The sequence below is a fragment of the Bombina bombina genome, chromosome 4 (assembly GCF_027579735.1).
Source record: "Bombina bombina isolate aBomBom1 chromosome 4, aBomBom1.pri, whole genome shotgun sequence".
Taxonomy (NCBI): domain Eukaryota; kingdom Metazoa; phylum Chordata; class Amphibia; order Anura; family Bombinatoridae; genus Bombina; species Bombina bombina.
The window spans coordinates 1,124,232,546-1,124,260,230 of NC_069502.1; the positions used below are offsets into that span (position 1 = coordinate 1,124,232,546).

Here is a 27,685-nt window from a genome sequence, read left to right on the forward strand (position 1 = left end):
GTTCGATGAGCTGTTAAAGGCGGTCGATAGTGATTCTCCTCCTTATGAGGAGATTATGGACAGAATCAATGCTCTCAAATTGGCTAATTCTTTCACCCTAGACGCCACTTTGCAATTGGCTAGGTTAGCGGCTAAGAATTCTGGGTTTGCTATTGTGGCGCGCAGAGCGCTTTGGTTGAAATCTTGGTCAGCTGATGTGTCTTCCAAGAACAAGCTACTTAACATTCCTTTCAAGGGGAAAACGCTGTTTGGCCCTGACTTGAAAGAGATTATCTCTGATATCACTGGGGGTAAGGGCCACGCCCTTCCTCAGGATCGGCCTTTCAAGGCAAAAAATAAACCTAATTTTCGTCCCTTTCGTAGAAACGGACCAGCCCAAAGTGCTACGTCCTCTAAGCAAGAGGGTAATACTTCTCAAGCCAAGCCAGCTTGGAGACCAATGCAAGGCTGGAACAAGGGAAAGCAGGCCAAGAAACCTGCCACTGCTACCAAGACAGCATGAAATGTTGGCCCCCGATCCGGGACCGGATCTGGTGGGGGGCAGACTCTCTCTCTTCGCTCAGGCTTGGGCAAGAGATGTTCTGGATCCTTGGGCGCTAGAAATAGTCTCCCAAGGTTATCTTCTGGAATTCAAGGGGCTTCCCCCAAGGGGGAGGTTCCACAGGTCTCAGTTGTCTTCAGACCACATAAAAAGACAGGCATTCTTACATTGTGTAGAAGACCTGTTAAAAATGGGAGTGATTCATCCTGTTCCATTAAGAGAACAAGGGATGGGGTTCTACTCCAATCTGTTCATAGTTCCCAAAAAAGAGGGAACGTTCAGACCAATCTTAGATCTCAAGATCTTAAACAAGTTTCTCAAGGTTCCATCGTTCAAGATGGAAACCATTCGAACTATTCTTCCTTCCATCCAGGAAGGTCAATTCATGACCACAGTGGATTTAAAGGATGCGTATCTACATATTCCTATCCACAAGGAACATCATCGGTTCCTAAGGTTCGCATTCCTGGACAAGCATTACCAGTTCGTGGCGCTTCCTTTCGGATTAGCCACTGCTCCAAGGATTTTCACAAAGGTACTAGGGTCCCTTCTAGCTGTGCTAAGACCAAGGGGCATTGCTGTAGTACCTTACTTGGACGACATTCTGATTCAAGCGTCGTCCCTTCCTCAAGCAAAGGCTCACACGGACATTGTCCTGGCCTTTCTCAGATCTCACGGATGGAAAGTGAACGTGGAAAAGAGTTCTCTATCTCCGTCAACAAGGGTTCCCTTCTTGGGAACAATAATAGACTCCTTAGAAATGAGGATTTTTCTGACAGAGGCCAGAAAAACAAAACTTCTAGACTCTTGTCGGATACTTCATTCCGTTCCTCTTCCTTCCATAGCACAGTGCATGGAAGTGATCGGTTTGATGGTAGCGGCAATGGACATAGTTCCTTTTGCGCGCATTCATCTAAGACCATTACAACTGTGCATGCTCAGTCAGTGGAATGGGGACTATACAGACTTGTCTCCGAAGATGCAAGTAAATCAGAGGACCAGAGACTCACTCCGTTGGTGGCTGTCCCTGGACAACCTGTCACAAGGGATGACATTCCGCAGACCAGAGTGGGTCATTGTCACGACCGACGCCAGTCTGATGGGCTGGGGCGCGGTCTGGGGATCCCTGAAAGCTCAGGGTCTTTGGTCTCGGGAAGAATCTCTTCTACCGATAAATATTCTGGAACTTAGAGCGATATTCAATGCTCTCAAGGCTTGGCCTCAGCTAGCGAGGGCCAAGTTCATACGGTTTCAATCAGACAACATGACAACTGTTGCGTACATCAACCATCAGGGGGGAACAAGGAGTTCCCTAGCGATGGAAGAAGTGACCAAAATCATTCTATGGGCGGAGTCTCACTCCTGCCACCTGTCTGCTATCCACATCCCAGGAGTGGAAAATTGGGAAGCGGATTTTCTGAGTCGTCAGACTTTGCATCCGGGGGAGTGGGAACTCCATCCGGAAATCTTTGCCCAAGTCACTCAGCTGTGGGGCATTCCAGACATGGATCTGATGGCCTCTCGTCAGAACTTCAAAGTTCCTTGCTACGGGTCCAGATCCAGGGATCCCAAGGCGGCTCTAGTGGATGCACTAGTAGCACCTTGGACCTTCAAACTAGCTTATGTGTTCCCGCCGTTTCCTCTCATCCCCAGGCTGGTAGCCAGGATCAATCAGGAGAGGGCGTCGGTGATCTTGATAGCTCCTGCGTGGCCACGCAGGACTTGGTATGCAGATCTGGTGAATATGTCATCGGCTCCACCTTGGAAGCTACCTTTGAGACGAGACCTTCTTGTTCAGGGTCCGTTCGAACATCCGAATCTGGTTTCACTCCAGCTGACTGCTTGGAGATTGAACGCTTGATCTTATTGAAGCGAGGGTTCTCAGATTCTGTTATCGATACTCTTGTTCAGGCCAGAAAGCCTGTAACTAGAAAGATTTACCACAAAATTTGGAAAAAATATATCTGTTGGTGTGAATCTAAAGGATTCCCTTGGGACAAGGTTAAGATTCCTAAGATTCTATCCTTCCTTCAAGAAGGATTGGAAAAAGGATTATCTGCAAGTTCCCTGAAGGGACAGATTTCTGCCTTGTCTGTGTTACTTCACAAAAAGCTGGCAGCTGTGCCAGATGTTCAAGCCTTTGTTCAGGCTCTGGTTAGAATTAAGCCTGTTTACAAACCTTTGACTCCTCCTTGGAGTCTCAACTTAGTTCTTTCAGTTCTTCAGGGGGTTCCGTTTGAACCCTTACATTCCGTTGATATTAAGTTATTATCTTGGAAAGTTTTGTTTTTAGTTGCAATTTCTTCTGCTAGAAGAGTTTCGGAATTATCTGCTCTGCAGTGTTCTCCTCCTTATCTGGTGTTCCATGCAGATAAGGTGGTTTTACGTACTAAACCTGGTTTTCTTCCAAAAGTTGTTTCTAACAAAAACATTAACCAGGAGATTATCGTACCTTCTCTGTGTCCGAAACCAGTTTCAAAGAAGGAACGTTTGTTGCACAATTTGGATGTTGTTCGCGCTCTAAAATTCTATTTAGATGCTACAAAGGATTTTAGACAAACATCTTCCTTGTTTGTTGTTTATTCAGGTAAAAGGAGAGGTCAAAAAGCAACTTCTACCTCTCTCTCTTTTTGGATTAAAAGCATCATCAGATTGGCTTACGAGACTGCCGGACGGCAGCCTCCCGAAAGAATCACAGCTCATTCCACTAGGGCTGTGGCTTCCACATGGGCCTTCAAGAACGAGGCTTCTGTTGATCAGATATGTAGGGCAGCGACTTGGTCTTCACTGCACACTTTTACCAAATTTTACAAGTTTGATACTTTTGCTTCTTCTGAGGCTATTTTTGGGAGAAAGGTTTTGCAAGCCGTGGTGCCTTCCATTTAGGTGACCTGATTTGCTCCCTCCCTTCATCCGTGTCCTAAAGCTTTGGTATTGGTTCCCACAAGTAAGGATGACGCCGTGGACCGGACACACCTATGTTGGAGAAAACAGAATTTATGTTTACCTGATAAATTACTTTCTCCAACGGTGTGTCCGGTCCACGGCCCGCCCTGGTTCTTTTAATCAGGTCTGATAATTTATTTTCTTTAACTACAGTCACCACGGTACCATATGGTTTCTCCTATGCAAATATTCCTCCTTAACGTCGGTCGAATGACTGGGGTAGGCGGAGCCTAGGAGGGATCATGTGACCAGCTTTGCTGGGCTCTTTGCCATTTCCTGTTGGGGAAGAGAATATCCCACAAGTAAGGATGACGCCGTGGACCGGACACACCGTTGGAGAAAGTAATTTATCAGGTAAACATAAATTCTGTTTTTATATTTTTTTTATTTTTGAATTATTATTTTTTTTTAACTTTTTTTTTTTTTTACAGACTCCCAAGACTTACACTGTTGGAAAGGTTAGGCGATTGCCTTTCCAACAGTGGGTCTTGGGGGTCTGTAGCTGCTTAGATGCCTGAGATACAGGCTTCTAAGCAGCATGCCCCCTCCTCCTATACTTAACATTGTTAAGTATAAATAAAGTTGCGCGGTGACGTCATCGCGTTAATTGCGCGTGACGTCACCGCGCATCATGTGAAGCCCCGGCGATGGCTGTCACTCTACAGGCACAATCGCCGGGGTAGGAGCAGTAAGGAGCCCCCAGATCTCCCTCAAGGTGGGAGAGTGCTCATGACGGCTCTGAGCCGTCATTAGCACCAGAGTGAGAAACTGACGGCTCAGAGCCGTCATTAGCACTGAAAGGGTTAAAGGGACACGGAACCCAAATTTTTTTTTCTTTTATGATTCAGATAGAGCATGCAATTTTAAGTAACTTTCTAATTTACTCAAATTATACATTTTTCTTAGGTCTCTTACTATCTTTATTTGAAAAAGAAGGCATCTAAGCTAAGGAGCCAGCTATTTTTTGGTTCAGACCATGGACAGCACTTGTTTATTGGTGCTGTCCACTCAGCAAGGACAACACAGGTTGTTCACCAAAAATGGGCCAGCATCTAAACTTACATTCTTACTTTTCAAATAAAGATACCAAGAGAATGAAGAAAATGTGATAATAGGAGTAAATTAGAAAGTTGCTTAAAATGTCATGCTCTATCTGAATCACAAAAGAAAAAAATTGGGTTCAGTGTCCCTTTAACTACAGTAGAACTGCATAATTAGCAAGTGCATAATAAAAAGACGATGCAATAGCACTTACTCTGAAATTCAAATAAGCAGTAGATTATTTTTTTAATCATGTGATAGCCATCAGCCAATCACTGACTAGTATACTTATTTACTGTAAAATTGTGCTCATGCTCAGTAAGAATTGTGCATATAAAAAGGACTTCAAAATGTTATATTTTGAAGTAAATTGGAAAGTCTGGTAAAACTGCATGCTCTATCTGAATTATGAAAGTATTTTGACTTTAGTGTCCCTTTGAAAGTCACACACCAGGAGAGCTACCATGTTGTGTTTTTTTTTTTTTTGTCTAAAATTGTGTCTTATTACTTTGCTCATATCTGCACATACCTCCCAACTGTCCCTTATCCCGTGGCATTGTAATGGGTTGGGAGTTCTGGCCTGTTACCTTCACTCAGCTTGCTCAAGCACATCCACAGCGGACATGTGGCCCCACTTTCCTGACATGACCGCGCCCACAAAATGCGAGCAGGCCACTTTCCACAAGCTCTTTAACCTCCTACATCCCAGAAAGCCTCCGGTAAATGTTGAGAGATAAGCAGCAGTTACTGTGAACTGAGATGATTGACCTATATAGAATCGGAAGAGAAAATTGGGTTCCAGGTGATTGCTGCAAATTCAGACTCCCTAGACCTTTACTTTTCGCTTGATTCCATTCATTCATATAGCTTTGTCTTATAAAGGAATGGAGCACACACATGTCCCAATTTAGAAGCGATATTTAACGCTCTCGCTCATGCGTTAACTGCACTAGAAGTAAGCTTTTTGCGCTCGTTCGGTTGTGCTCAGATTAGGAGTTGAGTTAGTTACCGCATCTGGCCAAATGGGACAAGCCCAGGTACCACGTCATGGTCCCTAAACCAGACAAACCATGCAAGCTCTCAAGCAAACTGGGAACAAGTGAAGGATGCACAGGCTTATGTAATCACTATCTTCCATTTTTCCTTTTAATCTTAGCTGAGAGCTTGTAAGTGAGTGCTGGACTTTCTCTCTGTGTTGTATTAATTTGTTTTGTAATTTTCCCTATGGGCCTTGCACCCAGACCTGTCGGCAGTTAACTGCCTGTGACTCTGGGGACAGCACAGCTTCCTGTGAGTGCCATTGAGCACCCAGGGCTGAGCATGTTGCAGGGTCATGGGATGTGTACCCAGTCCAATCTGAGAGTCTAGGACACTGGTTTTCAAACCTGTTCTCAGGCCTCTCTTACAGGCCACATTTTGAGGATATCTGAACTAGAGCACAGGTGAAACAATAAGCTGATTAATAAAATGGTTATTTTACCTGCTCATATCCAAGGTAATCCAGAAAACCTGGACTGTTGAGGCTTGAGGACAGGTTTGAAAACCAGTGGTCTAGGGTGATTACATAAGCCTGTGCACCATTCGCTTGTTCCCAGTTTGTTTGATTGAGAGCTTACATTGTTTTGGCTGGTTTAGGGACCCAGGTTTTGGAAGGAACTTTGCGTGGTACCTGAGCTTGTCCCCATTTGGCCAGAGGCAGTAACTAACCCTTCCAGTTTTGCTTTTAATCTTAGCTGAGAGCTTGTGAGTGAGTGCTGGACTTTCTCTGTGTGTTGTATTAAACTAAGTTAAATGAACAAAAACATTTGCTAAACAGCATTATAAACCTAATAAAATAATCACACAACACAGACTTCACTTGCATTTTTTTGCAAACAGTTCTTTCTATGCATTCCAATATGGACTCATTTATAGACAGGAAGATTTTGTTCCTTTGAAATCTGCTTGATAGATCAGGTCTGGTTAAACTGATTAATTTCAGCTTGCTTGGCTTTGCTGCAACACAAGCGGACAGCTCCACCTACTGGCTATTTTAATAAATGCACTGCTTCTCAATGCTTTTCAATAGCAGTCACATGACTGGAAAAAAAGGTTGTTATTCTGAAACGGTGTAAATTGAACCGTTGTAAAACGAGGGCCACCTGTGTATATATATATATATATATATATATATATATATATATATATATATATATATATATATATATATATATATATATATATATATATATATATATATACACACACACACACACATCTTTAGAGATGTATATCTATGTTAAAGCCCTTTGCCTGCATTTTTTATTTTATTTTTCTAACACCCAATATCTTTGAGCCCTTAAACCTTATGTGTGCAATAATGTTTATTAGATGGTGTTAGTATGACTGTATCTATACTTTGTAATGTATTTTTGATGTGCTTTTGTGCAACTTTTTGTTTTGTGAAAATGTTTACCAGAGCTCTGAGGATGCAGTAATCATTCTAGTGTAAATCGCGATTGCACTCAAGTGATCGCGTTTGCGTTAAACTTGTAATACCATCGGTAAACCCGACATGCACAAACGCCTGCGATAAACCCCTTATCGCTTGTGCGTAACGGTTAGCACTCCACTAGTATTTTGGCCCTTAATATTTCTATGTGGTGCTTTCACTACAGCCAGCTGTAGATTCTGTGTAGTGATGCGCAAAAAAGGTTCACGCTGTATAGTCTTCATTTCAATCAACTTTAAAGGGATATGAAACCCAAAAATGTTCTTTCATGATTCAGCTAGAAAATACAGTTTTAAGAAAGTTTCCAATTTACTTCTGTTATCAAATTTGCTTTGTTCTTCTGTTATTCTCTGCTGAAGAGATATCTGGATAGGTAGCGTGCACATGGGTGAGGCACTACATGACAGGAAATAGTGTGGCCATCTTGTGCTCTTGCTAATGTATAACATTGGTGCAAAACTGCTGTGATTTAGTGCTGAAGACACGTGCACACACTCCTGATTTTTTTTCCTGCTTTTCCACAAAGGATAACAAAAAACAAAGACATTTTGACAATCGCGGTAAATTGGAAAGTTGTTTAAAATTGTATTTTCCATCTGAATCATGAAAGAAAAAAATTGGGTTTTATGTCCCCTTTAAACATAGTTTTCTTGAAAAACTTGCTACGCTACTATTTTGAACCAGTTTTGGAGTTCTGAATAAATAAACTTCATGTTAAGTCCTGAGCTGAATCCCTGGGGACACTTGGTCTCCAGGCAAATTGTCCTTGGTGTTTTTTTTCTCCCTAGTGCAGATTCAGCTAAAATAAGTAGTCAGTGTAGGTGACATAGGGCTTCATTTATCAAACTGCAGATGCTGCTTTGGAGTTCTTGTGCGGCTTCTTAAAGTACCAGTAAATACAGTAGATTTGCATAATCAACAAATTTATGATTAAAAAAACTATGCAATAGAACTTAGTCTGAGCTTCAACTGAGTAGTAGATTTTTATCTGACAAATTTCAAAGCTATGTCTATTTCTACTCCTCCTGTATCATGTGACAGCCATCAGCCAATCATAAATGCATATACATATATTCTGTGACTTCTTGCACATGCTCAGTAGGAGCTGGGGACCCATAAAGTGTAAATATAAAAAGACTGTGCACATTTTGTTAATGGAAGTAAATTGGAAAGTTGTTTAAAATGCGTTCTCTATCTGATTCATGAATGTTAAATTTTGACTTGAGTGTCCCTTTAAAGGGATATGGAATCCCAAAATGATATTTCATGATTCAGATAGAGCACTGGTTTTCAAACCTTTCCTCAGGCCTCCCTAACAGGCCACATTTTGAGGATATCTGAACTAGAGCACAGGTGAAATAATTAGCTGATTAGTAAACATGGTTATTTTACCTGCTCTCATCCAAGGTAATCCTGAAAACCTGGATTGTTGGGGAGGCTTGGGGACAAGTTTGAAAACCAGTGAGCTAGAGCATGAAATTCTAAAGAACTTTACAATGTTGGTCTATTTTCCAATTTGTGTCATTCTCTTGGTATCCTTTGTTGAAGGAGCAGCTTTGCACTACAGGAAGCTAGCGGAACACATCTAGTGAACATCTGGTGTACATGACATGTAGCCACCAATCAGAAGCTAGCTCCCAGTAGTGCATTGCTGCTCCTCAGCCTACCTAGGTGTGTTTTTCAGCAAAGGATAGCAAGACAACATAGCAAATTAGACAATAGGCGTACATTGGAAAGTTGTTTGGAATCACATGCTGTATCTACATCACGAAAGAAAAAAAATTGGGTTTCATGTCCCTTTACCCTCTCTGCCACTTTCTGAGCTGGTGGTTTAAAATGACCCCAGACTAATCTGACCAGGGTGATTGACAGAGCCTTCTCTCAATTGGTTGTGTGACAGCAGGTGTGGTGTTTCACGTATGTCTTCTTCTGCAGTAATAATTGCATAACAAAGTTGAAACCATTTTCAGGGTTTCTTTGTAACTTGTAAATAAATCCATCTACCAAGTTTAAATAGTAATAAAAATTGTGGGCAGTGCAACTCTGCCTACTTCCTGTGACGGGTTCAGGTCATGTGACCCCTAATTAAAGCCAGTTTGTCGAGAACTGGGATTTCTACAAGCTTGAGCAAGATTCTAGTGGAAATGTAAAGGCCTGGTTCATTTACATGTTGTTCACATCAATTGAGTGATCATTTTAAATACAGGTTTGCACTCATTTCCTGTGCCAATAGTGACGTGTATCTTACAGGTCATGATCACAGTAAAACAGTACTTTTGAATTATTTTTATACCATATAGGGTACTAACTACTTCATCTCTAGGAACTGTATGTAAATCCGGAAAGGGCACATAAAAGGTAACGTGTGGGTGCATCTAGTCACCTCATTCTCAGACGGTTTAGGAAATCTTACTAGGGCCAGCACAAATGAGCATTCTGTGTATGATTTTGAATTTGTTTAATGTATTGATGTCATATATCAATAGCAGAATCAGCCCTCATTGGTCTTGAGTCCACAAAGTTCACATTTATTTTAGTGACGTTTCGGCACAGCTAGTGCCCCTTCTTCTGCTTATTCTGCTATTGGTGTTAAAATGTCTATGGCAACCTGGCTATTGTGAAACAAGATATGAGAGTGCACCTTTGTGTGGGTATGTTTTTAAGTGTGTGTTTGTATGTGTGTGTATGTATGTCTATTTATATATATGTGTGTATGTATATATGTGTGTGTGTGTATATATATAATGTATGTAGTATCTCACAAAAGTGAATACACCCCTCACATTTTTGTAAATATGAACAAATTACACTTTGCTACAATGTAAAGTAGTAAGTGTACAGCCTGTATAACAGTGTAAATTTGCTGTCCCCTCAAAATAACTCGACACACAGCCATTAATGTCTAAACCGTTGGCAAGAAAAGTGAGTACATCCCTAAGTGGAAATGTTCAAATTGGTCCCAAAGTGTCAATATTTTGTGTGGCCCCATTACTTTCCAGCACTGCCTTAACCCTCTTGGGCATGGAGTTCACCTGAGCTTCACAGGTTGCCACTGGAGTCCTCTTCCCACGCCTCCATAACGACATCATGGAACTGGTGGATGTTAGAGACCTTGCGCTCCCCCACCTTCCGTTTAAAGATGCCCCACAGATTCTCAATAGGGTTTAGGTCTGGAGACATGCTTGGCCAGTCCTTCTTTAGCAAGGCAAAGGTCGTCTTGGAGGTGTGCTTGGGGTCGTTATCATGTTGGAATACTGCCCTGCGGCCCAGTCTCCGAAGGTAGGGGGTCATGGTCTGCTTCAGTATGTCACAGTACATGTTGGCATTCATGGTTTCCTTAATGAACTGTAGCTCCCCAGTGCCGACAGCACTCATGTAGGTCCAGACCATGACACTCCCACCACCATGCTTGACTGTAGGCAAGACACACTTGTCTTTGTATTCCTCACCTGGTTGCCGCCACACACGCTTGATATCATCTGAACCAAATACGTTTATCTTGGTCTCATCGGACCACGGACATGGTTCCAGTAATCCATGTCCTTAGTCTGCTTGTCTTCAGCAAACTGTTTGCAGGCTTTCTTGTGCATCATTTTTAGAAGAGGCTTCCTTCTGGGACAACAGCCATGCGGACCAGTTTGATGCAGTGTGCGGCGTATGGTCTGAGCACTGACAGGCTGACCCCCCACCCCTTTAACGTCTTCAGCAATGCTGGCAGCACTCGTACGTCTATTTCCCAAAGACAACCTCTGGATATGCCTAATTTGAGTGGAATCTGTCCTGTGAAACCGCTGTATGGTCTTGCCCACCGTGCTGCAGCTCAGTTTCAGGGTCTTGGCAATCTTCTTACAGCCTAGGCCATCTTTATGTAGAGCAACAATTCTTTTTTTCAGATCCTCCGAGAGTTCTTTGCCATGAGGTGCCATGTTGAACTTCCAGTGACCAGTATGAGAGAGTGTGAGAGTGATTACACCAATTTTAACACACCTGCTGCCTATTCACACCTAAGATATTGTAACATGACACCGGGGAGGGAAAATGGCTATTTGGGCCCAATTTGGACATTTCCACTTAGGGGTGTACTCACTTTTGTTGCCAACGGTTTAGATATTAATGGCTGTGTGTTGAGTTATTTTGAAGGGACAGCAAATTTACACTGTTATACAGGCTGTACACTCACTACTTTACATTGTAGCGAAGTGTAATTTCTTCAGTTTTGTCACATATAAAGATATAATAAAATATTTATGTGAGGGGTGTACTCACTTTTGTGAGATACTGTATGTATGTATGTATGTGTATGTAATATATATATATATATATATATATATATATATATATATATATATAATTTTAGATATGTGCATTTGGTTTTTATGTTCCCTAACAAATGCGAAATTAAGCTGCCAAAGCCACAATCAGTTCTTTTCAGAGCCACAATTATTCTTGTGAAAGTGCAACACACTAAGTTCTGTGGAAAATAATAATAGTAATAAAATATATATATTGCGATTTGCAGATATTTTTTGTTTTTACAAATTTAAGGTTTGTGGCAACCCTCTGTCTATTGGCACCATTTTTCTAATATTTATACCCATATAAACACATGAATACACACGCTTAACATCTCAGAGATATGCCTGTATATAGCTTCTGCACATATTAACCAATCACTGTACAGCATGTAAGTTTCCTACAGTTTCCTACATTCTACATAGTTTACTGCTGCTTCTCTCAGGGGTGTGGGAACATCTACAATTTTAAATTACAGGAAAAGCAGGTAAAATAAATAGAGCATTGCAATGTATAATTTTGAATAAACATTTTTTAGTTTTAATGACCCCCCCCCCCCCTCCTAAAATGTGTAAAGCATTTATTTTGTAGATTAGAAACAAGGTCAGCTTTTAGAAAGAGGTCACACGGTCTACTAAACCATTTGTCATTTCAACCACAATCTTTCCAATATTGGCTCTCGATAACTCGGTTTCAGACAATATGGGAAGCACAACCAAAATGGATCTGACCACTGGAAACCACAGTTGCAACCAAGTTTTCAATTGAAAAGTTCCCAAAAATGTGTTTTGGGTTGTTAAAGGGCCAGTCAATGTTATAAATATTACAGAATTTTGCACTATTTGCAGAATTATATAGCATTAATCTAGTGGTGCCTGTAAATAATGAGGCATATTTAAAGGTTTAAACCCCCAAAATGTATATACCTCTTCGTTCTCTTTCCAGTTTACTTCTATAATCAAATTTGCTTCATTCTCTTCGTATGCTTTGTTGAAGGAGCAGCAATGCACTACTGGTTTCTAATTGAACACATGGGTGAGCCACTGACAATCTGTGTATATATGCAGCCACCAATCAGCAGCTAGAACCTAGGTTCTTTGCTGCTCCTGAGCTTTCCTAGATAAACCTTTCAGCAAAGGTTAAAGGGACAGTCAACACCAGAATTTTTGTTGTTTTAAAAGATAGATAATCCCTTAATTACCAATTCCCCAGTTTTACATAACGAACAGTTATAATTATACACGTTTTACCTCTGTAATTAGCTTGTATCTAAGCCTCAGCAGACTGCCCCTTTATTTCAGTTCGTTTGACAGACTTGCATTTTAGCCAATTAGAGCTGTCTCCATGGTAAATTCACTTGCATGAGCTCAATGTTATCTATATGAAACACGTGAACTAATGCCCTCTAGTGGTGAAAAACTATCAAAACGCATTTAGATTAGAGGCGGCCTTCAAGGTCTAAGAAATTAGCATATGAACCTCCTAGGTTTAGCTTTCAACTAAGAGTACCAAGAGAACAAAGCAAAATTGGTGATAAAAGTAAATTGGAAAGTTGTTTACAATTACATGCCCTATTAGAAAAATTAGTTTTTTTTGGACTTGACTGTCCCTTTAACAAAAGAAGGAAGCACATTAAATAAAAGAAGTAAATTGGAAAGTTGTTTAAAATTGTATGTTCTATCTAAATCATGAAAGTCTAATGATCACTTTACTGTCCCTTTTTTTAAGACAGTGACGCGCTTTTGAAAAGAGCTAAAGAGGGTGGCGAGGAAGAAAAGTTTTGGGGGTTAAATCTTTAATATGAGGCTTTTTTTTTTTTTACAGGCATTTCTAGGTTAATGTTACATAATTCTGCACATAGGGAAGAATTATGTAACATTAACAACAATGTTGACTGGCCCTTTAAAGTGACAGTCTAGGCAATTTTAAACAACTTTTTAATTTACCTTTATTATTGAATTAGCTTTGTTCCCTTAGTGGTATTTTTGAGAAGCTAAACCTAGCAAAGCTCAAACTGATTTCAAAACCGTTGAAAACGACCTCTTAGCTCAGAGCATTTTGAAAGTGTTTTGCAGTTAGACAGTACTAGTTCATGTGTGTCATATTAGATTACATTGTGCTCACCCCGTGGAGTTATTTAGGAGTCTGCACTGGCTAAACTGCATGTCCGTTAAAAGCACTGAGATAAGGGAGCAGTCTGCAGAGGCTTAGATACAAGAATCACAGAGGTAAAACATATATTAATATAACTATAACATTGTTAGTTATGCAAAACTGGGGAATGGGTAATAAAGGGATTATCTATCTTTTTAAACAATACAAATTCTGGTGTAGACTGTCCCTTTAAGTACTTATCGTGACAATGAATCAAACTGAAGCTGACACTTTTTTTGTGTTGTAGCAAAATCGGCTTGTGTTGTGCAACATTAAAAATGTGCAAACCATAACATTGCCACCCTTCTATAATGCATTGTAGCACTAGAAAGTGTGTTAGTTTTTTACTCGCCCTTGCAAACAAACTGAAGAGTTGAGCTCTGTGAGGCTGATTACATTAATGCTCGTCTGTGATGACCTAATTATACATCATTGGTGTTGATTTTGGAAGGTTACACAATGTCTTTATTGCTGTTATGTGCAGGAGAGCAGAAAAGAGCCGTTCTGTATCTGACCATATGGCAGCGTACAAGGTTAAAAGCAAGGAGTCCAGGCATATCCGTGAAGAGAGATGGAAGGATTAAAATAATCTAATGCCTGGCAAAATAATTCTTTTATTCAAAGCTCAGAGAAGCTCTCATTTTTATAAAAAGGAATTGTTCCAGTGATTCTGAGTACATTACATTCCTCAGCTGACCTTAGCACAGATACGGTTGATATCGTTTTTTTTTCATCAAAGGATTAGAGGAGACAATGCTGTTTGCAATTAGAGAGATTCTTATTCTGCATGCCAGACAATCATACAACATAGGTATTTTTTACTTCAGTTGAAAGACCTAATGTAAATATATTGACACTATGGGGTAGAATTATTATGCTGCAGGTGCAGCTGTTTCTCGCCTGAAACGCTGCTCCTTAACTTCTGAGGTGGCGGACAGCAATCATCTCGATCGGATACAATCTGGATGATTGACGCACCCTGCTAGTGGCCAATTAAATGCTTAGGTGGGCGGTAAAGTCAAAATTAAATGTTTATGACTTAGAACAACTTTCAAATTTACTCCTATTTCAAATTTGCTTTGTTCTATTGATATCCTTTATTTAAAAGTATACCTAGGTAAAATCAGGAGCAACAACGCACTACTGGGAGCTAGCTGTTTGGTGGCTGCACATACATTCATATTGTCATTGGCTCACCAGATGTGTTCAGCTAGCTCCCAGTTCTTCTGACCTTAATTTTCAACAAATACCAAGAATACAAAGTAAATTTGATAATAGAAGTAAATTGGAAAGCTGTTTAAAATAGCATGGGTAGAGTTTTAACAATAGAAAAACCAATTGCATCAAACAAGGCATTAATGTATTTTAATTTATTAACAGATCAGCAGAGTCTGAGCTATGTTAGAAGACTGCACAAAAGATGTTGTTAATTACAAGTCCCTTTTAAAGGGATATGAAGCTAAATTATTTTTTTTTTTGTGATTCAGACTTACAATTTTAAACAAGATTCCAATTTACTTCTATTATTACATTTTCTTCGTTTTCTTGGTATACTTTGTTGAAAATAAGCTTAGGAGCGTCCCATGTGACTGCGGCAATATATGGCAGCAGTTTTGCATGGATGTTATACATTTAAAAGAGCACTAGATGGCAGCACTTTTAAATATTTTATTTACATTTTGAGTTTTATGAGCCTTTTAGGGATTAAACACTTTATAGTGTGAAGCTATAATGTCACACAGAATGTCACTCATGTCACCTTTTGTTTTGTTTTTTTGTTCTAGTTGGTTCTTAAATTTAAAACAAAAAAACATAAAACATTTTAAAAGATGCTGATTGTTTCTCTTTTTTATTTGCAGTGTTGCACTGATGAATCACAGCTGCTGCCCCAATGTAATTGTCACATACAGAGGAACAACTGCTGACGTGCGGGCGGTGCAGGAGATTTCTGCCGGAGATGAGGTAAAATTAAAAAAAAAAAAAATTTCTCTTAAATGGACACTAAACCCAAACATTTTTCTTTCATGATTCAGGTAGGGAATACAATTTTAAACAGCATTCCAATTTACTTCTATTATCTATTTTTTTTCATTCTTTAGATATCCTTTGTTGAAGAAATAGCAATGTACATGGGTGAGCCAATCACATGAGGCATCTATGTGCAGCCACCAATCAGCAGCTAATGAGCCTATCTAGATATGCTTTTCAGCAAAGAATATCAAGAGAATGAAGCAAATTAGATAATAGAAGTAAAGTAGAACCTTTTTTAAAATTGTATGTTCTTTCTAAATCATAAAAGAAAATGTTTGGGTTTCATGTCCCTTTAAACTACTTATTGAATATACAGCATATATAGGAGAGGTACAGGTCTATGGAAATGCTACTTTATGTCCTCTAAGTAGTCACAATGACACATTCTCTAACTTGAAGCAAACATGAAAGTCACAATGAAACTGTTATGGTTCGGATGGAGCAATTTACTTCTGTTATGAAATGTTCTTCATTCTCTTGGTATCCTACAACAGAGAAAATAAGTTGAACATAAGATACACAATTGGTCTTGACTAGAGATCGAAACGTTGACCAGACAAATTAATGTATAAATAAGAAAGTAACAAGTTGAAGATGCATTGAAACTTCAAGCCCTGAGAGTGCCTCTTCGTTTCAAAGTATGTCTACATATTAAAGGGACAATAAAGCCATAATTAGACATTTATGGTTTAGATAGAGCATACAGTTTTAAACAACTTTCAAATGTACTTTTATTATTTAATTTGCTTCCTTCTCTTGGTATCCTTTTGCTGAAAGGTTTATCTCGGTAAGCTCAGGAGCCGCAAAGGACCTAGGTTCTAGCTGCTGATTTTTGGCTGCATATATATATACAGATTGTCATTGGCTCACCCATGTGTTCAGTTAGAAACCAGTAGTGCATTGCTGCTGCTTCAACAAATTATACTAAGAGAATGAAACAAATTAGATAATAGAAGTAAACTCAAAAGTTTATAAATTGTATGTTCCACCTATATCATGAAATATTTTTGGGGGTTTTCATGTCCCTTTAACTAAGTAGATAACCCAGAAAGATTAGCCAATAACAGTGAGTGCATAGAGCTACTGAATTGACTGTGTGTGTGTGTGTATGTATATACTGTATGTGTGTGTGTGTGTATATGTGTATATATATATATATATATATATGTGTGTGTATGTATATACTGTATGTGTGTGTATGTATATACTGTATGTGTGTGTGTATATATATATATATATATATATATATATGTGTGTGTGTATGTATATACTGTATGTCTGTGTGTGTATATATATATATATATATATATATGTGTGTGTGTGTATATATATACTGTATGTTTATATATATATATATATATATGTGTGTGTATATGTATATACTGTATGTGTGTGTATATATATATATATATATATATATGTGTATATGTATATACTGTATGTGTGTGTATATGTATATACTGTATATGTATATACTGTATGTGTGTGTATATATATATATATATATGTGTGTGTGTATATGTATATACTGTATGTGTATATATATGTGTGTGTGTGTGTATATATACTGTATGTGTATATATATGTGTGTGTGTATATGTATATACTGTATGTGTATATATATATGTGTGTGTGTGTATATATACTGTATGTGTATATATATATATGTGTGTGTGTGTGTATGTATATATACTGTATGTGTATATATATATATATATATATATGTGTGTGTATGTGTATATACTGTATGTGTGTATATGTATATACTGTATGTGTGTATATATATATATATATATATCTATCAAGCAAACATGAAGCACTCCAAAGCTCTTATATATTTTTCACTTTATTGTGAACGTTGGCTATTTTACGCCCGAAAACGTTCACAATAAAGTGAAAAATATATAAGACCTTTGGAGTGCTTCATGTTTGCTTGCTATACTGATTTTGAATAGCACCCAAGGCTGTTGCGGATCACGTTCTGGAGTGCACTCTGTCTAAAATATTTATATATATATATATGTAGGATATCCAGATGCACACATGGGGCCCATTTATCAAAGGGCTTGCGGACCTGATCCGACACTGCGGATCAGGTCCGCAAGACCTCGCTAAATGCGGAGAGCAATACGCTCTCCACATTTAACATTGCACCAGCAGCTCACAAGAGCTGCTGGTGCAACGCCGCCCCCTGCTGACTCGCGGCCAATCGGCCGCCAGCAGGGAGCTGTCAATCAACCCGATCGTATTCGATCGGGTTGATTTCCGGTGATTCCTGTCCGCCTGCTCAGAGCAGGCGGACAGGGTTATGAAGCAGCGGTCTTTAGACCGCTGCTTCATAACTTGTGTTTCTGGCGAGTCTGAAGACTCGCCAGAAACACGGCCCTTCAAGCTCCGTACGGAGCTTGATAAATGGGCCTGTTAGCCTCAGTGTTTAGAAGTATCCGGAAAGAAGCAGGCAACACAGGAATTTCATTCAAACGAAAAAGGCTTTATTCCAATCCTTGGAACAAACAGCAGGGCCTTAACCCATAATGGGTTAAGGCCCTGCTGTTTGTTCCAAGGATTGGAATAAAGCCTTTTTCGTTTGAATGAAATTCCTGTGTTGCCTGCTTCTTTCCGGATACTTCTAAACACTGAGGCTAAGTGTGCATCTGGATATCCTACCTACATACTACTTTCTATTTGCAGTGCACCGGGTAGTTGCTATAGTAGTGTGTGCCACTTTTTTTGCATTTGTGTGTGTGTGTATATATATATATATATATATATATATATATATATATATATATATATATATATATATATATATATTTCTCCAACATAGGTGTGTCCGGTCCACGGCGTCATCCTTACTTGTGGGATATTCTCTTCCCCAACAGGAAATGGCAAAGAGCCCAGCAAAGCTGGTCACATGATCCCTCCTAGGCTCCGCCTACCCCAGTCATTCTCTTTGCCGTTGTACAGGCAACATCTCCACGGAGATGGCTTAGAGTTTTTTAGTGTTTAACTGTAGTTTTTATTATTCAATCAAGAGTTTGTTATTTTGAAATAGTGCTGGTATGTACTATTTACTCAGAAACAGAAAAGAGATGAAGATTTCTGTTTGTATGAGGAAAATGATTTTAGCAACCGTAACTAAAATCCATGGCTGTTCCACACAGGACTGTTGAGAGCAATTTACTTCAGTTGGGGGAACAGTGTGCAGTCTCTTGCTGCTTGAGGTATGACACATTCTAACAAGACGATGTAATGCTGGAAGCTGTCATTTTCCCTATGGGATCCGGTAAGCCATGTTTATTACGATCGTAAATAAGGGCTTCACAAGGGCTTATTAAGACTGTAGACTTTTTCTGGGCTAAATCGATTCATTATTAACACATATTTAGCCTTGAGGAATCATTTTATCTGGGTATTTTGATATAATAATATCGGCAGGCACTGTATTAGACACCTTATTCCTTAGGGGCTTTCCCAAAGCATAAGCAGAGCCTCATTTTCGCGCCGGTGTGGCGCACTTGTTTTTGAGAGGCATGGCATGCAGTCGCATGTGAGAGGAGCTCTGATACTTAGAAAAGACTTTCTGAAGGCGTCATTTGGTATCGTATTCCCCTTTGGGCTTGGTTGGGTCTCAGCAAAGCAGATACCAGGGACTGTAAAGGGGTTAAACTTTAAAACGGCTCCGGTTCCGTTATTTTAAGGGTTAAAGCTTCCAAATTTGGTGTGCAATACTTTTAAGGCTTTAAGACACTGTGGTGAAAATTTGATAAATTTTGAACAATTCCTTCATGTTTTTTCGCAATTGCAGTAATAAAGTGTGTTCAGTTTAAAATTTAAAGTGACAGTAACGGTTTTATTTTAAAACGTTTTTGTACTTTGTTATCAAGTTTATGCCTGTTTAACATGTCTGAACTACCAGATAGACTGTGTTCTGAATGTGGGGAAGCCAGAATTCCTATTCATTTAAATAAATGTGATTTATGTGATAATGACAATGATGCCCAAGATGATTCCTCAAGTGAGGGGAGTAAGCATGGTACTGCATCATTCCCTCCTTCGTCTACACGAGTCTTGCCCACTCAGGAGGCCCCTAGTACATCTAGCGCGCCAATACTCCTTACTATGCAACAATTAACGGCTGTAATGGATAATTCTGTCAAAAACATTTTAGCCAAGATAAACACTTGTCAGCGTAAGCGCGGCTGCTCTGTTTTAGATACTGAAGAGCATGACGACGCTGATATTAATATCTCTGAAGGGCCCCTAACCCAGTCTGATGGGGCCAGGGAGGTTTTGTCTGAGGGAGAAATTACTGATTCAGGGAACATTTCTCAACAGGCTGAACCTGATGTGATTGCATTTAAATTTAAGTTGGAACATCTCCGCATTCTGCTTAAGGAGGTATTATCCACTTTGGATGATTGTGACAAGTTGGTCATCCCAGAGAAACTATGTAAAATGGACAAGTTCCTAGAGGTGCCGGGGCTCCCAGAAGCTTTTCCTATACCCAAGCGGGTGGCGGACATTGTTAATAAAGAATGGGAGAGGCCAGGTATTCCTTTCGTCCCTCCCCCCATATTTAAAAAATTGTTTCCTATGGTCGACCCCAGAAAGGACTTATGGCAGACAGTCCCCAAGGTCGAGGGAGCGGTTTCCACTTTAAACAAACGCACCACTATACCCATAGAGGATAGTTGTGCTTTCAAAGATCCTATGGATAAAAAATTAGAAGGTTTGCTTAAAAAGATGTTTGTTCAGCAGGGTTACCTTCTACAACCAATTTCATGCATTGTCCCTGTCGCTACAGCCGCATGTTTCTGGTTCGATGAGCTGATAAAGGCGGTCGATAGTGATTCTCCTCCTTATGAGGAGATTATGGACAGAATCAATGCTCTCAAATTGGCTAATTCTTTCACCCTCGACGCCACTTTGCAATTGGCTAGGTTAGCGGCTAAGAATTCTGGGTTTGCTATTGTGGCGCGCAGAGCGCTTTGGTTGAAATCTTGGTCGGCTGATGCGTCTTCCAAGAACAAGCTACTTAACATTCCTTTCAAGGGGAAAACGCTGTTTGGCCCTGACTTGAAAGAGATTATCTCTGATATCACTGGGGGTAAGGGCCACGCCCTTCCTCAGGATCGGCCTTTCAAGGCAAAAAATAAACCTAATTTCTCCAACATAGGTGTGTCCGGTCCACGGCGTCATCCTTACTTGTGGGATATTCTCTTCCCCAACAGGAAATGGCAAAGAGCCCAGCAAAGCTGGTCACATGATCCCTCCTAGGCTCCGCCTACCCCAGTCATTCTCTTTGCCGTTGTACAGGCAACATCTCCACGGAGATGGCTTAGAGTTTTTTAGTGTTTAACTGTAGTTTTTATTATTCAATCAAGAGTTTGTTATTTTAAAATAGTGCTGGTATGTACTATTTACTCAGAAACAGAAAAGAGATGAAGATTTCTGTTTGTATGAGGAAAATGATTTTAGCACCGTAACTAAAATCCATGGCTGTTCCACACAGGACTGTTGAGAGCAATTAACTTCAGTTGGGGGAACAGTGTGCAGTCTCTTACTGCTTGAGGTATGACACATTCTAACAAGACGATGTAATGCTGGAAGCTGTCATTTTCCCTATGGGATCCGGTAAGCCATGTTTATTAAGATAGTAAATAAGGGCTTCACAAGGGCTTATTAAGACTGTAGACTTTTTCTGGGCTAAATCGATTCATTATTAACACATATTTAGCCTTGAGGAATCATTTATTCTGGGTATTTTGATATGATTATATCGGCAGGCACTGTTTTTGACACCTTATTCTTTAGGGGCTTTCCCTAATCATAGTCAGAGCCTCATTTTCGCGCCGGTATGGCGCACTTGTTTTTGAGGACAGCATGGCATGCAGCTGCATGTGTGTGGAGCTCTGTTACATAGAAAAGTCTTTCTGAAGGCATCATTTGGTATCGTATTCCCCTTTGGGCTTGGTTGGGTCTCAGCAAAGCAGATTCCAGGGACTGTAAAGGGGTTAAATATAAAAACGGCTCCGGTTCCGTTATTTTAAGGGTTAAAGCTTCCAAATTTGGTGTGCAATACTTTTAAGGCTTTAAGACACTGTGGTGAAATTTTGGTGAATTTTGAACAATTCCTTCATACTTTTTCGCAATTGCAGTAATAAAGTGTGTTTAGTTTAAAATTTAAAGTGACAGTAACGGTTTTATTTTAAAACGTTTTTTGTGCTTTGTTATCAAGTTTATGCCTGTTTAACATGTCTGAACTACCAGATAGATTGTGTTCTGACTGTGGGGAAACCAAGGTTCCTTCTCATTTAACTATATGTATTTTATGTCATACAAAAATTTAGTAAAAATGATGCCCAAGATGATTCCTCAAGTGAGGGGAGTAAGCATGGTACTGCATCATCCCCTCCTTCGTCTACACCAGTCTTGCCCATACAGGAGGCCCCTAGTACATCTAGTGCGCCAATACTCCTTACTATGCAACATTTAACGGCTGTAATGGATAATTCTATCAAAAACATTTTAGCCAATATGCCCACTTATCAGCGACAGCGCGACTGCTCTGTTTTAGAAAATTCTGTAGAGCATGAGAACGCTGATGATATGGTTTCTCAAGGGCCCCTACACCAGTCTGAGGGGGCCAGGGAGGTTTTGTCTGAGGGAGAAATTTCAGATTCAGGAAACATTTCTCAACAAGCTGAACCTGATGTGATTACTTTTAAATTTAAGTTGGAACATCTCCGCGCTCTGCTTAAGGAGGTGTTATCCAATTTGGATGATTGTGATTATCTGGTCATTCCAGAACCACTATGTAAAATGGAAAAGTTCTTAGAGGCCCCGGGGCCCCCCGAAGCTTTTCCTATATCCAAGCGGGTGGCGTACATTGTTAGTAAAGAATGGGACAGGCCCGGTATACCTTTAGTACCTCCCCCCATATTTATAAAATTGTTTTCCTATAGTCGACCCCAGAAAGGACTGATGGCAGACAGTCCCCAAGGTCGAGGGGGCGGTTTCTACTCTACACAAGCGCGCCACTATACCCATAGAAGATAGTTGTGCTTTCCAAGATCCTATGGATAAAAAATTAGAAGGTCTGCTAAAGATGTTTGTTCAGCAAGGTTCCCTTCTACAACCAATTGCATGCATTGTCCCTGTCACTGCAGCCGCGTGTTTCTAGTTTGATGAGCTAGGAAAGGCGATTATTAGTAATTCTTCTTCTTATGAGGAGATTATGGACAGAATTCGTGCTCTTAAATTGGCTAATTCTTTCACCCTAGACGCCACCTTGCAATTGGCTAGGTTAGCGGCGAAAAAATTCTGGGTTTGCTATTGTGGCGCAGAGCGCTTTGGTTAAAATCTTGGGCAGCGGATGCATCTTCCAAGAACAAATTGCTTGACATTCCTTTCAAGGGGAAAAACACTCTTTGGCCCTGACTTGAAAGAGATTATCTCTGATATCACTGGGGGCAAGGGCCACGCCCTTCCTCAGGATAGGTCTTTTCAAGACCAAAAATAAACCTAAGTTTTGTCCCTTTCGCAGAAACGGATCAGCCCCAAGGGCTACGTCCTCTAAGCAGGAAGGTAATACTTCTCAAGCCAATCCAGCCTGGAGACCTATGCAAGGCTGGAACAAAGGAAAGCAGGCCAGGAAACCTGCCACTGCTACCAAGACAGCATGAAATGCGGGCCCCCGATCCGGGACCGGATCTGGTGGGGGGCAGACTCTCTCTCTTTGCTCAGGCTGGGGCAAGAGATGTTCTGGATCCTTGGGCGCTAGAAATAGTCTCCCAAGGTTATTCTCTGGAGTTCAAGGGGCTTCCTCCAAGGGGGAGGTTCCACAGGTCTCAGTTGTCTTCAGACCACATAAGAAGACAGGCATTCTTACATTGGGTAGAAGACCTGCTAAAAATGGGAGTGATTCATCCTGTTCCATTAGGAGAACAAGGGATGGGGTTCTACTCCAATCTGTTCATAGTTCCCAAAAAAGAGGGAACGTTCAGACCAATCTTAGATCTCAAGATCTTGAACAAGTTTCTCAAGGTTCCATCGTTCAAGATGGAAACCATTCGAACACTTCTTCCTTCCATCCAGGAAGGTCAATTCATGACCAAGGTGGATTTCAAGGATGCGTATCTACATATTCCTATCCATAAGGAACATCATCGGTTCCTAAGGTTTGCATTCCTGGACAAGCATTTCCAGTTCGTGGCGTTTTCTTTCGGATTAGCCACTGCTCCTAGGATTTTCTCATAGGTACTAAGACCAAGGGGCATTGCTGTAGTACCTTACTTGGACGACATTCTGATTCGAGCGTCGTCCCTTCCTCAAGTAAAGGCTCACACGGACATTGTCCTGGCCTTTCTCAGATCTCACGGATGGAAAGTGAACGTGGAAAAGAGTTCTCTATCTCCGTCAACGAGGGTTCCCTTCTTGGGAACTATAATAGACTCCTTAGAAATGAGGATTTTTCTGACAGAAGCCAGAAAAACAAAACTTCTAGACTCTTGTCGGATACTTCATTCCGTTCCTCTTCCTTCCATAGCGCAGTGCATGGAAGTGATAGGTTTGATGGTAGCGGCAATGGACATAGTTCCTTTTGTGCGCATTCATCTAAGACCATTACAACTGTTCATGCTCAGTCAGTGGAATGGGGACTATTCAGACTTGTCTCCGAAGATATTCAATGCTCTCAAAGCTTGGCCTCAGCTAGCGAGGGCCAAGTTCATACATCAACCATCAGGGGGGAACAAGGAGTTCCCTAGCGATGGAAGAAGTGACCAAAATCATTCTATGGGCGGAGTCTCACTCCTGCCACCTGTCTGCTATCCACATCCCAGGAGTGGAAAATTGGGAAGCGGATTTTCTGAGTCGTCAGACATTGCATCCGGGGGAGTGGGAACTCCATCCGGAAATCTTTGCCCAAGTCACTCAACCGTGGGGCATTCCAGACATGGATCTGATGGCCTCTCGTCAGAACTTCAGAGTTCCTTACTACGGGTACAGATCCAGGGATCCCAAGGCGGCTCTAGTGGATGCACTAGTAGCACCTTGGACCTTCAAACTAGCTTATGTGTTCCCGCCGTTTCCTCTCATCCCCAGGCTGGTAGCCAGGATCAATCAGGAGAGGGCGTCGGTGATTTTGATAGCTCCTGCGTGGCCACGCAGGACTTGGTATGCAGATCTGGTGAATATGTCATCGGCTCCACCATGGAAGCTACCTTTGAGACGAGACCTTCTTGTTCTAGGTCCGTTCGACCCACTCCAGCTGACTGCTTGGAGATTGAACGCTTGATCTTATCAAAGCGAGGGTTCTCAGATTCTGTTATTAATACTCTTGTTCAGGCCTGAAAGCCTGTAACCAGAAAAATTACCACATAATTTGGTATATCTGTTGGTGTGAATCTGCAGGATTCCCTTGGGACAAGGTTAAGATTCCTAAGAGTCTATCCTTCCTTCGAGAAGGATTGGAAAAAGGTTTATCTGCAAGTTCCTTGATGGGACAGATTTCTGCCTTGTCTGTGTTACTTCACAAAAAGCTGGCAGCTGTGCCAGATGTTCTAGCCTTTGTTCAGGCTCTGGTTAGAATCAAGCCTGTTTACAAAATTTTGACTCCTCCTTGGAGTCTCAACCTAGTTCTTTCAGTTCTTCAGGGGGTTCCGTTTGAACCCTTACATTCCGTTGATATTAAGTTATTATCTTGGAAAGTTTTGTTTTTGGTTGCAATTTCTTCTGCTAGAAGAGTTTCAGAATTATCTGCTCTGCAGTGTTCTTCTCCTTATCTGGTGTTCCATGCAGATAAGGTGGTTTTGCGTACTGAACCTGGTTTTCTTCCAAAAGTTGTTTCTAACAAAAACATTAACCAGGAGATAGTTGTGCCTTCTTTGTGTCCTAATCCAGTTTCAAAGAAGGAACGTTTGTTGCACAACTTGGATGTAGTTCGTGCTCTCAAATTTTACTTAGCAGCTACTAAGGATTTCAGACAAACTTTGTCTTTGTTTGTTGTTTATTCTGGTAAACGGAGAGGTCAAAAAGCAACTTCTACCTCTCTCTCCTTCTGGATTAAAAGCATTATCCGATTGGCTTATGAGACTGCCGGACGGCAGCCTCCTGAAAGAATCACAGCTCACTCCACTAGGGCTGTGGCTTCCACATGGGCCTTCAAGAACGAGGCTTCTGTTGATCAGATATGTAAGGCAGCGACTTGGTCTTCACTGCACACTTTTTCTAAATTTTACAAATTTGATACTTTTGCTTCTTCTGAGGCTATTTTTGGGAGAAAGGTTTTGCAAGCCGTGGTGCCTTCCATTTAGGTGACCTGATTTGCTCCCTCCCTTCATCCGTGTCCTAAAGCTTTGGTATTGGTTCCCACAAGTAAGGATGACGCCGTGGACCGGACACACCTATGTTGGAGAAAACAGAATTTATGTTTACCTGATAAATTACTTTCTCCAACGGTGTGTCCGGTCCACGGCCCGCCCTGGTTTTTTTAATCAGGTCTGATAATTTATTTTCTTTAACTACAGTCACCACGGTAACATATGGTTTCTCCTATGCAAATATTCCTCCTTAACGTCGGTCGAATGACTGGGGTAGGCGGAGCCTAGGAGGGATCATGTGACCAGCTTTGCTGGGCTCTTTGCCATTTCCTGTTGGGGAAGAGAATATCCCACAAGTAAGGATGACGCCGTGGACCGGACACACCGTTGGAGAAAGTAATTTATCAGGTAAACATAAATTCTGTTTTTCGTCCCTTTCGTAGAAACGGACCAGCCCAAGGTGCTACGTCCTCTAAGCAAGAGGGTAATACTTCTCAAGCCAAGCCAGCTTGGAGACCAATGCAAGGCTGGAACAAAGGAAAGCAGGCCAAGAAACCTGCCACTGCTACCAAGACTGCATGAAATGTTGGCCCCCGATCCGGGACCGGATCTGGTGGGGGGCAGACTCTCTCTCTTCGCTCAGGCTTGGGCAAGAGATGTTCTGGATCCTTGGGCGCTAGAAATAGTCTCCCAAGGTTATCTTCTGGAATTCAAGGGACTTCCCCCAAGGGGGAGGTTCCACAGGTCTCAGTTGTCTTCAGACCACATAAAAAGACAGGCATTCTTACATTGTGTAGAAGACCTGTTAAAAATGGGAGTGATTCATCCTGTTCCATTAAGAGAACAAGGGATGGGGTTCTACTCCAATCTGTTCATAGTTCCCAAAAAAGAGGGAACGTTCAGACCAATCTTAGATCTCAAGATCTTAAACAAGTTTCTCAAGGTTCCATCGTTCAAGATGGAAACCATTCGAACTATTCTTCCTTCCATCCAGGAAGGTCAATTCATGACCACGGTGGATTTAAAGGATGCGTATCTACATATTCCTATCCACAAGGAACATCATCGGTTCCTAAGGTTCGCATTCCTGGACAAACATTACCAGTTCGTGGCGCTTCCTTTCGGATTAGCCACTGCTCCAAGGATTTTCACAAAGGTACTAGGGTCCCTTCTAGCTGTGCTAAGACCAAGGGGCATTGCTGTAGTACCTTACTTGGACGACATTTTGATTCAAGCGTCGTCCCTTCCTCAAGCAAAGGCTCACACGGACATCGTCCTGGCCTTTCTCAGATCTCACGGATGGAAAGTGAACGTGGAAAAGAGTTCTCTATCCCCGTCAACAAGGGTTCCCTTCTTGGGAACAATTATAGACTCCTTAGAAATGAGGATTTTTCTAACAGAGGCCAGAAAAACAAAACTTCTAGACTCGTGTCGGATACTTCATTCCGTTCCTCTTCCTTCCATAGCTCAGTGCATGGAAGTGATCGGGTTGATGGTAGCGGCAATGGACATAGTTCCTTTTGCGCGCATTCATCTAAGACCATTACAACTGTGCATGCTCAGTCAGTGGAATGGGGACTATACAGACTTGTCTCCGAAGATACAAGTAAATCAGAGGACCAGAGACTCACTCCGTTGGTGGCTGTCCCTGGACAACCTGTCACAAGGGATGACATTCCGCAGACCAGAGTGGGTCATTGTCACGACCGACGCCAGTCTGATGGGCTGGGGCGCGGTCTGGGGATCCCTGAAAGCTCAGGGTCTTTGGTCTCGGGAAGAATCTCTTCTACCGATAAATATTCTGGAACTGAGAGCGATATTCAATGCTCTCAAGGCTTGGCCTCAGCTAGCGAGGGCCAAGTT

The 27,685-nt window shown here is 41.1% G+C and overlaps 1 protein-coding gene across 1 annotated transcript in view; it reads left to right on the top strand.

Moving 5' to 3' along the window:
* Positions 1 to 27,685, top strand: part of SMYD2 (SET and MYND domain containing 2) — a 275,842-nt gene that overhangs the window by 161,835 nt on the left and 86,322 nt on the right. Inside the window, exon 7 of the mRNA XM_053712488.1 lies at positions 15,326 to 15,428. Coding sequence (XP_053568463.1) covers positions 15,326 to 15,428 — 103 coding nt within the window. The remainder of the gene's footprint in view (positions 1 to 15,325; positions 15,429 to 27,685) is intronic.